Source organism: Botryllus schlosseri, chromosome 14 (genome assembly GCF_051294905.1).
Source record: "Botryllus schlosseri isolate E-star chromosome 14, Bs_hap1, whole genome shotgun sequence".
NCBI classification, from domain to species: domain Eukaryota; kingdom Metazoa; phylum Chordata; class Ascidiacea; order Stolidobranchia; family Styelidae; genus Botryllus; species Botryllus schlosseri.
The window spans coordinates 22,599,430-22,610,662 of record NC_137249.1 but is presented as its reverse complement, the minus strand read 5'-3'; the positions used below and the strand labels follow the sequence as shown (position 1 = coordinate 22,610,662).

Genomic DNA, 11,233 nt, shown 5'->3' with positions numbered 1-11,233 from the left:
GAAATATGTGATCCCAACACTGGTAGGTAGTGTCAAAGAGTCTAATATCTTGAAACCCTGGAAACCAGTTTATATGCTCAATGCTCATCATGCAATAATGAGAGAATATCCGCATTAGGGCTCTTCAAAAATGACATTTTTTCTCAGATCGTACTGGCTACTTAATAAAATTGTTAGGTTACCTAATTTAAGTAATAAGCTCACTTCCAGTTGTGGCCGGATACAGTGGTGGCTTTTGGGGTGGGCGAGGTGGGCGGTCGCCCGCCCCCCCCCCCTGGTCGAAGGGCGCCCCCTCTTTGGTTTTAGCGCTTTTTTCAAGGGTTGTAGCGAATAGACGCGGAAATCCTTGTACCAACGAAGAAAATGATTCCGTTCAGATGAGTGAATCATGAAATCTCCGCATTTGTTAATAAAGCCCCATATGACGACAATCACGAAGTCTCTGCATGTTAAGTTGGCAGGCGAAAGGGGGTCTGGGGGGCGGAGCCCCCCAGAAGCTGCGATTACATACTTATAGGCCCCCCGGAAGTCTCGCCCAGGACCCCCCCCCCAATCGTAGGGCCACCACTGCCCGGATAGATTTGCATAACTGACTAACATCTAGCAAATAGCTGATAAATATATACAATACCACACATGACTGTTTGGAGTTTCTAATTTATTCAACAGACGAGACATTGAAGGATTGGATATCCTAGATATAAATAGCAGTCAACAATGCCGCAAGACTGGTGGTGATATAGGCTACTGTTGTATCCTTCAACGGGCATCGCCATCAAACTGTCCTTCTTGTAATAATATTTCTTGATGACACTGCAATCAAATATTTGCAATGAGAAGTCAATCGTTAGAAGCGCAGAGAGATAGTTAGAAGCGCAGAGAGACAGTAAGCAGTGTGGATAGGACACGCCAGTCAAATCTGAAAATATACCAAATTAGAAACTATTTAAAGACGCTGGCGCTGAATTACAATATATACTGTAAGGCTAGCGTTTTGTCCAGATTCACTAATACTATATTGTACGCTTCATATGCCACCAATTTTGAAGTTGCAAACATTGTGAAACACTGCGGTATCATTTATGATCAAGGTTTTCCCTTCAAATCACCACATATACCCTGGCTTCCGTTATTCGATTCTCCTACTTTCTGAAGTTTACAAACTAGCTTCTTCGTGAAGGAGTGACCCAACACTCTGAAAATAAGCCAATGATGTAGTCTATAACTAGCTTAGAATGGACATCAGCACACATCGCTCTATTGATACTGCTGGTGAAGTTGGATACGTATGAACTTTTGACAATTCTGTCCTGCAAAATTGAAAAATTCATCAACTTTGGGGATTTGCTGCTCTCCCTTGTAAACTGCCTGCACACCACTGGTTCTTAAACGTTTTTCAACCCCACCTTGATGATAGTGAAAAATTTCGTCGTATCAAAAATCTAATATAAGCTTCCCGGCCTAATCTACTCCATCGAGGGATTAACTAGCCAGAGGGCTAGTGTTATTTGTAAGATATTCAAGCAAAGATCGGTCTAACTGGTCATTGAATTTTCAAATCGCCTTTCTCAATGTATAAAATCAGCCATATATTTTAAAATATCACTCTCCCTTTCAGAAATAATGGCAGACACTGATGACTCTGGCTGAGGTGGCTTTATTCTAGTACAGGGGTTCTCAAAGGGTGGGCCATGGCCCACTAGTGGGCCACAGGAGTAATTTTGGTGGGCCACAGAGCTATTTCGAAAATTATAGAATTCATGAAAGTTTGGTTGCTTTTTTTTTGTTCATATTAAAAAAATATATTGATGTTATCGAATTATACGTAGGCCTATGCTACATAAAGCTTTTCATCCGACTCTGATGAGACTTAGTGGCACGTATGGGGTCATGAATGTACAAGTCGAAATGGGAGGGGATACGGCGGCTTTTGTCCCACCATCTATGACAACCTCCGGCCAGCAGCGACGAAAATAATTTCAATTATATAATAACTGAAAGTTAATGCTGAAATATCCAAGTATTCCGGCAGGGTCATAATGGATTGAGGAGTTGGCACAGCATATTAATCCTCGGAGTCGGTCTAAAAATGTCCGGCCTTGAAATCGTTATACATAATGTAAGAGTCACATGAATTGGTGGTATCCTTGGAATTAATGTTATTACATCACAACTTCAAAAGGTACAAGACATATACTAGGCAGGCCTACACTGTATTACTAGCGTATTAAAAAAATTTCAACACTTCTCTGTAGTATCCCATTCATCAAAGAATTGTTTAAAGCGGCCCAGAATGGGTTTAGTATTCCCCATCAGAGTGGAATTAAACCCCTAATCATACAGTGAATGCGGGGATTGGATCATTGGGTTTCGCGACTTGAGTCGAACAGAGGATGTAGAGTGTACACACGAGTTACACGATATTGCAGGGCCGTAACTTTCGCACCCCTAACCAACAATTGGGAGAGCTCTAAGTTGGTATAATAATTATTTCGTTGGTTGTCTGTTGGAGATTTATGTACCTTGAAATTTTTTGTCGCGCTCCGCGCGATTTCATGTTCCCTCGGATCGACATTTAAACATGGACAGTAGCCTAATGAAAGAAAAATGCGTATATTTTAGAGAAAAGCCATATCGGTGGCGATTAGTCTACCACACATTGAAATGCACTATGACTTTATAAGAGGTGGGCCACAGAACATTTTCAAACCGGAAAATGGGCCACAGCCAAAAAATGGCTGATAACCTCTGTTCTAGTAGGTCCTATAAATTATCCTTTCCATGAGCTCAAGTAAAAATTTGGCAGAGAGAAGCCTGTCGTTTGATTTTGTGAATAATATTATTGGATCAATGCAAACCTTACTGTAGCTCATTACAATATCATCTGGATTTTCGTTGGAATTTATACTAGTAATCCAACCGGTAGGTGTAGTTCAATACCTTTTCAGAGAGTTCTGGCGGGTCTTTGAAATCCAATGAGCGCAGCAATAGTGCAAGATCAACTGGTTTGGAACAGATATGCGGTGCTGTGTCCAATGTCCATGCTTTCATCAAAGTCGTCGAAAAGAAGTTCATGAACAATTTACGGAGGAATATCGTACCATTCTTCAACATCGTTACTAACGTGCGAGGCCATAATTTCAATGGATATAGGCCTACTGTATAAATCAGTAAGCCGTGCACCTGATGAAATTAAAGTATTAATAATGAAAACACAGAACCCAAATTACTATTTCCCCACTAGTATTTCAACCAGGGACGGCACAACTGTTTGCAGGCATTTCCAATATTCGATAGCTGTAAATAAGCACGAATACAGTACTGCAAAACATATAGATATAAAGTCAAATGCTACAACCAATCGTCAAAGACAACAGAAACTTTCTCAATGCCAACTTCGCTAAGGTTTTGTAACTCGCACGACTTTGCTTCATGCTCACTATCATCCGACCGTAAATGATTGACAGGCCACGCAGTTACCGTTCTATCCCATTCAGTTTTCCATGGTTGGACGAAAATAAAGACTCTCTCTCACTCTGTAAAGCTCCTCCATAGCGTTCACGTGTCGGATTACAAGTGAAACAGATTTTTGCACGCTAAGAAACGGAGATGACGGCATGAACACCAAATAATGTTAAAGCGCTGATTGCTGATCACATTTTTATTCCAAATCAGTCTTCCATCCAATTATTTATTCTTCTCACAACATCAACGAACTTGGTGAACTACGGGTAGTAAAAAAATATTGTACGTCATATCTACAGGTTAATATTAAATGTACCACCTCGTTAGAAACACATTTCAAATTACTGAGTGTCTTGCCATCCACTGCCCGCGTAAATTTCATACTCCCGATTCACCTTCAAAAGTAGCATATCGGACAACATCCGGTCGTTGAGCGCGGCTTGACGTTGTTTAGTCACAATCCCGCCGTACGCAAACACGCGTTCCACCACCGGTTCCGTGGCCGGAACGGCCAGAACTCTACGGGCGACCGTGTACAAAATGTGCAACTTGGTCCGGTATTTTGTCCAAAATTGGAAGCAAGTGAAGCCTTCACAGCCTTGCTCTACCATATCGAGGTACTCCTCGAGTTGAGCCGACGCCTGCTCGTAAATACCGCCCTTTTTGGAGTCGTGAACCAGCTTGGCAGTTTTGCTGTGTGGAGCTCCTTCATCGTCGCGTTGATCAGTCAAAGTGCTCTCCAAACAGGCACTCGATTCCGCTTCTATCAGAACGTCCTCTGTTGAAACAAATAAGAGGGAATGATAGTTTTGCACTACAAAACTGAAATCAATTATTAGAGCAAGGGTTGTTAAACCGGGGTCCACGAATTAAAACTAAATACATTGTCCTTACATGACTAATATCCACATGTTATCTTGTTTCCGGTGCGCTGGTTACAATTAGGGCTGCACGCAATAATTCAGGTACTAGAATCTATATGGATTATAAATTCCGTTGATTCGAGTAAGAGTAGCGAGACATAATTTTTACAGCATCGAAATTACACGCTATTTGCCCGTATGTGTTAATTTATCAATAACAATTGTAGTTCTGATACCATTTTCCACGATGGAAAGCTGTAAACCACGATTGGTCTTATCGCGGCTTACGAAACAAGTATTACAACACTACACACATTGGGAACGAGATATCTGCGAGCTCTTGATTAACCCACAAGTGCAATGAAAAATAGGTATGGTGGAAAAATTGCCACATAATCCTCAATGCGATCAGGACTGGTCGCATAAAAGGTCCATACTCCATAGTTGTATTTTGAACATAATATACTCGAATCGAGCTTAACCCTCGATTCAGCAGGTCTATTGAACCACTCAGACTCGGGTACACAAATTCGCCTAGTCCTATTAACTAGAGAGAACTGAACCCCTGTATTAGGGCATACACTGGATGCAATCTTGTAGCCAAAAACGTTCGAGATAGTACATCGTCAGTAGTATCAATAAATGATATATTAACATGGAACATTTCATGAGATTTATTCGCCTCCATCTGGACATCCCCACAGGTGATAGGTACATCAAGTCTGCCTATCGTAGATGTGATCAATATCAGCCCGGAATACGTGAAGTGACAGAGGTGTCTGTCATCTCATATTAAATACATCAAAGTAGCGAGACTTTTATTGTTACTGCATTCTATGCATTGTTCTTACTGGTTACTGCAATGAGAGTACTGTGCTGTGGAGTGTAAAAATGTAGTACTTTCAATGCTCACAGACTTGAGTACAGTGCATGTGAAAATTTAATTTGGTTTTCATTCACAATGACATGAAATACGCTGTATTCTGGGACTGCTGCATTACTGCCTGATGGATATTATGAATAATCCTAATGATCAGATGATCCCTGATCGTTATATAATTGAGTGCATTCAAATCCATTCACAAATAAAAATGAATCAATATGTTGCGGCTCACAGAGTGATATATGAAGAGCTTCTTGGAGGTACAGAACTTCAATATACAATTGAATAGTATATTCATATTGAAATGAACTCGAATATTTTCCGCTGACATTCGTCAGGGGTAATTGTCAGCAACTAGTAGAGAATTGGAAAGAACATTGTATATCAACAATCATACAATGTTCTTTCCAATTCTCTACTAGTTGCTGACGATTACCTCTGACGAGTGTCAGCCGAAAATATTCGGGTTCATTTCAATATGAATATACTATTTAATTGTAGAGCGATATATCTGATCCAATTGAGCACTAGATTATCCATACCAAATCAAAGTCAAGAGTCAAATGAGTGGCATTAAGAAGCCAGTGATAGAACGCTAGACCTGGACATAGGGACAATAAAACTGATGCTATAATTTATCATCTACTACAATCACATCTTTTGTTCCTAACTACAACTGGAACAATCAACTGTGTTAAAGATTCAATCCCAAGTCAGAATGAGCAGTGCATCAAGTACCATAAAAATAACGTGACACATTGAAAAAAGTGACTAACAGTTCAATTTGTAACCTAAATGAGTCAAAGAAAATGACACTAGAGAGAACCAAGACATTGGGTCTTATGTTCCATACTAGCTGTCAGAAGAATGCTTCAAGTAAATTGTTGAGATTAAAATATGAATAAAAATTAATAACAACCTTTTTAAGACATCTCTGGACAACATGTTTTATCGTGGTCTCATCATTATGTTTGAAATAATGAATAACTGTCGACACAGTTAACTTTAGAATGAGAGTTGATATGAGATCACTGATCAAACATCCAGAATACATGCACGCAATTGCTAACTTACCAAGAACTCTTTTCTTTAAAATAGATTTGGCCACTTCATTAGCGTGGACATCACTCAGCCAATGCAAACCGTAGGTTGGGTCCAATACCGCTGCTAACATGTAGACAGATTCTCCGAATTCAAGCATGCTGGCGGCTTCGTCATCGGAGCCGGTCATGCCAACATTCGCAAAGACGCCTTTGAAATTACAGTACAGACCATCGGCAAGATCCGTCGCAATATCGGACAGGTACTGTGCCATCACGCGTACATTCAGTAAATGTTTATATAATGCGAGAACTGTCGGTAAGATGGCGCTAACTGTGTGGTTCATGCCATATCGGGTCAGTTTGATGGCCGATAAAAAGGGATCTATCATCATATCCCATTCCTTTAGTAGTTCAAACTCCTCCAACGATAATCGCAATTGGTAGGGTGCTACGTCTCGAAGCTTTTCGAAGTCACAGGAGATGATGACTTTCACAGAGTAGCACGTATCGTCCCATTTTCTCGTGTTCTGAGTCAAATGCTTGAAGGATGATTCATCGTTCTTAAGCAAGTCTTGAAACTCGGCATTTGATTGCAATGTAGTCACAAGGCAGCAGACTTTTGCAACAGGTGTCCTTAAGCCTGGAAAAAACAAAGTTTGAATTGGAAAGCAGTAGGCAATGATCAATTCTGCAAAGCTATTAATGGCATAAATCATAATGTGTGTTAGTAGGCCAATAACAGGGTATTATTTCTTGATGTCGTAAACCTGTGGGAATCTTGACAAAATGTTTCATGGCAGATGCATACAGATCATTAATTGGCATTCTATGAGGCTTGGCTTTTTCTGGCTCGCCTGAAGAACTGGACAATGACTAAATATGAAATTAGAGTTGTTGTTTGCGATAATCGCTAACCCTTACTCAAAACAGGCTATTGTATCCATTCCACTGATAAGACCAATCAATCAACTTCGTTTTGTTATCATAATGAAGAGCAGTGAGCATGTAACCGAAACCTACATTTATGGAAAATACCAGTAATACAGCAATCACAGTGACTGGAAGTGCTGATGACAGCTATTCCCAATCTACTTGAAATTCAGTTGGATTGTGCTACTAATGAAAAGAAGCACTGTAAATGAGCTGGAATATACAGCTAATTTGACAATTTAGTCAATGAGTAAAACAGGACTATGAGCAGTGAGCACTGCCACCTAATTGGCATTTCGTTATATGGATAGCATGAGCCAGAGTTATACTGCTCAGTTTCAATATGAAAGAGCTGAATTAAAATGTTACAATATTCTCATCAAGCAGTCATCTAGATTCAATAAACTTGCCCAGTAGGTCGAATTGCAGTACCTTTATTACACCATCGAGTTCTCAAGTTTATTGTTGTGAAAGAAAAGATATTCAATCTAGTTATCAAGAATAATACTGTCAACGGACAAAAACATAAACCCAGTTATAGCCTATTTAGGAAAATTGTAACATCAAACCTCTACCTTGGTCCGCAGTTGAGCATTCGTGTAAGCACACATATAATAAGAAAGTAGTCAACTCACATTCTGTCGTTTGAAGGATGTGGTCGATGCACTTGCTCAATGTATGAGAGAAACAGCTCAATCTAGAATATCTCGCCCACTTATGAGATTCCGCCGTCAGATTCTGGCGGGTTTTTCCAGTTAGGGGGTGCCACACAGTATCGTCATCGAGATACTCTCCATTGTCCAAAGTGAGATTGGTCACAACATCATCCGAACGCAAAAACGTCAACGACTGTGCGATTTTCACCGCTTCCGCATCCGCGATTGTCACATAATCAAGCTTTTCCAGTATATGAAAGCTGTTCAATATCGTTGTGAAAGATGCGATCAATCTGTGGGTGTTGGGAATGCCTACAATACGCTGGCACGATAACAGCGAAGAAGTAAATTTCAAGCCGCTCAGGCCGTCTTCCAGGAAATGTGCGGTGACAGCTATGAAGCTTCTTTTCACATTATCCGACCATAAGTTGATGGTAACATTGACTGACGATGCTGACGACAGGCGTCTTGAGATGTTGCCAGACAATTCAACGCGTTGACGAGCTATCTCGGAGCTAACCGCTTCTTCGCTGACAGACTTATATTTTGGACGAAACCTACGTAGAAAATTGGTGAACTTTTCCGATTCTCCAATGTTCAAAGGCAAGCTCTCGTCTATGATCATTCCGACGATTAGCTCGACGATGGCGTCATCTTTTTTCGGAGGGGCTGTCGTACTTTTCGCGACAACATTTGCCGGCTTGGGAGGGGCTGGATGTTTTTGGATAACCTTCCTTGTCTGCGATGGTGTAGTCGTTGAAATTTGCGGCGGGTCCTTTTCAGACTTCAGCTCAGCCGCGATAGCTTTTGCCGAAACATCACCGACTTGCTTACCTTCTTGATACAGTTGGTATCTGAAAAAACAGGATTTCTTGAAATAACAGAGGAGAATGTACAATAGACACGTTCAAAGTTTCATGAAGGAAAATAATTTATTTTCAATCGCCACGAAAACAGGCTACTGTAGCCGTTCCACGGCTAAGAGCAATGCACCAAGTTGATCATGTTATCGGTGAATAGTTAACAGCGCGTAACCAAACCCTGATGTACGGAACTTAGCATTATTATAGCAGTCATGGTAAATGGTTGTGTTGATGACAGCTTTTTGTTCATTCAGGGATACTATGATGACTAGGGCAAGTTTTTGCAACTTTTGCAACTTTTTTTCCAGCTTCCGGCAGCTTCCTAAATACTCGTAAGATATGTAGAATGCTGTTTTAAGCTGTTTGAAGGAATCTTATAGTGCAACTATTTGAAACTCTTGTCCAATTTTTTTCATGCAACTTTTTGCAACATTTTTCAACTTCTTCGATTTTTCATGAAAGTATTTTCGATTTTGGTGAAATACACGGCCAAATTTGACTGAAACACCGTAAATCAGCACCGAAGTATCGCTTTTACGGGTATTTCGGGAGCTGAGCCGGAAAATTGCCCTTTCTTTTTTAGTCAATCTGGGAAGTTGACCTTTATTTTTTTTTAAGTCAACCGAGCAAAATGTGGTCTTTTAGTGCAACTTTTGTGAAAAAATAAATCAACTTTTTACTGCAACTTTCGTCAAAAATAAATGCAACTTTCCACAGATTTGACTGCAACAAAAACTTGCCCTAGTGATGACTTTATAACACCTTTCGCTCTATTTCATTTTCTTTGACACTTGAAGAATATAAGATGTATCGATAGTCAATAATTTTAGGCATATACAAAATAAATCAAGACTACATTTATTGCAGTATATATAGGCCTAATAGATTGACACGGAAGACTTTTCCTACGAGTGTGGCGTGTCTTACCAAGAGTCTGTTACGGCACAATAGTGGTACAATCACAAACATATAAACACAGATTCAAATGAAATCAATTTGGTTAAAGTCTTTCGTGTGGCAGAAATTACACTGCACAATATCAATACTGCTTAGGATATTGAATTTGATAATACCGGTAATGATCGCTTCTTCAAACCTATTTATTGCTGTACATAATATTATTTATTCGCTTATCTATTTGTAAATTATTATATTTCATTTAATACATCATTGATATCTAGGTGTAATTCGCAATTGACAGACAAGCAATATTCCAGTAGGCCTTTAGCACCATCAGTCTCTTATTCAAGTATCTAAGCCACTAGTAGCCTTCCACATTCTAGGCTAATAACAGTACAAAGTAAGGAATGAACGATATCGCCTACCGTGACATGCCCCCCCTTTTTTTGTCGCTTTCTTTTTTCTATACTATCTTTTTTTACTTTTCATTCAGTGTGCATGCCTCCTCTTTACATCGTCTAGGCCAAGGTGGGTGTCTGATCTGAAAGACTATACTCCAAGTCCTTTCGATGCCTTCCAATCTTTTTATTTTATCACAATTTTGTGGTGTATAAACTGATATAAATGGCTAATAAACTGAACCGAGCCTAAACAAGAACTTGATAGGAGCACGTCAATTTGAGTCTACAGTTCCAGCAACATCTTATACACGAACATTACAGTTATTGTAATGCCATGTATTTGCTCCACTGTCAATACCCATGCAATAATATAATGCTGTTAAAAGACAAGACACAACCAATGATTACATTGCATCCATACTTAGCCTATACTATATTAAGCCAGGCAAGGTTTTACCCTTTTACAATCGTTTTCTGGTAAGATGAATCAAAAGGTTGACAATGTATAAATCAACTCACAGTTGAGGGTGGTGCTTTCTCAAATGGCGAAGGAAATTCGAAGTCGTGCCTGCCTTTTCCTTGACAGTTCTCCCGCAGCTCATACATTCTGCGCTACGGCCTTTGGTTACAGCGTTGGCGCGGTAGTCACGGAACGAAAATCCAATAACCCGCGGTATATTAGACGGTCTGATGATCGGAGATGCCTCGTCTGCCATAGCCAGTCACGAGCGACGCCCTTTGCTACCTCTATTGTTGGGACATCGCAGCAATCGAACGAGTCAAAACCGTACATGACTAACGCAACTTCGATGACTCGTTCGAGAAAAAGGCGAAACGAGTCACTAGATGCGTAACGATTTGACTCAAGCGTAGCAGCAGCGTCAGGATCGAATATCTCAACGGCTACAGTTGAGCAATCACATGGTATGTGATCGAGATTCGATTTGAGCGACTGTCGTCCGAACTGGAACTGGAACAGTTGTGTCTGATATTCACCATTTGGCTGCGTGGAATGAAAATCGCGTTGCGGTTGTAGGTCTACTTGTGATTCACTAAACGCAATGTCCCTAGTTTACACCCCGTATCTTGTTCGAAAGAGATAATAATTCTCATATCTTGAACCTATGGATCCAATCTTTTATGCTATCCTCTTGCTATTACTTTTCAGTGTGAATGCCTCTTCTTTACATCGCCTAATACAGTGGTTCTTAACCTTGCCACCAGCGCCC

At 40.2% G+C, this 11,233-nt stretch overlaps 1 protein-coding gene across 1 annotated transcript; it reads right to left on the bottom strand.

Moving 5' to 3' along the window:
* Nucleotides 1-3,646: 3,646 nt before the first annotated feature.
* On the bottom strand, nt 3,647-10,866 carry LOC145455678 (uncharacterized). The gene is made up of 4 exons (XM_080333653.1): nt 10,524-10,866; nt 7,820-8,694; nt 6,286-6,894; nt 3,647-4,243 (listed from the first exon to the last, which is right to left on the bottom strand). The coding sequence occupies exons 1-4, from the start codon at nt 10,718-10,720 to the stop codon at nt 3,807-3,809; spliced, it is 2,118 nt and encodes a 705-aa protein (XP_080189779.1). The 5' UTR covers nt 10,721-10,866; the 3' UTR covers nt 3,647-3,806.
* Between the last annotated feature and the right edge of the window lie 367 nt (nt 10,867-11,233).

What these genes read in the sequence shown, in the direction of transcription:
- LOC145455678 (XM_080333653.1), bottom strand. Translation starts at nt 10,720, where the DNA reads ATGGCAGACGAGGCATCTCCGATCATCAGACCGTCTAATATACCGCGG. An exon ending in AGAAAGCACCACCCTCAACT is followed by an intron (nt 8,695 to 10,523) that starts GTGAGTTGATTT and finishes CTGTTTTTTCAG; the next exon opens with ATACCAACTGTATCAAGAAG. An exon ending in TTTAAAGAAAAGAGTTCTTG is followed by an intron (nt 4,244 to 6,285) that starts GTAAGTTAGCAA and finishes TTGTTTCAACAG; the next exon opens with AGGACGTTCTGATAGAAGCG.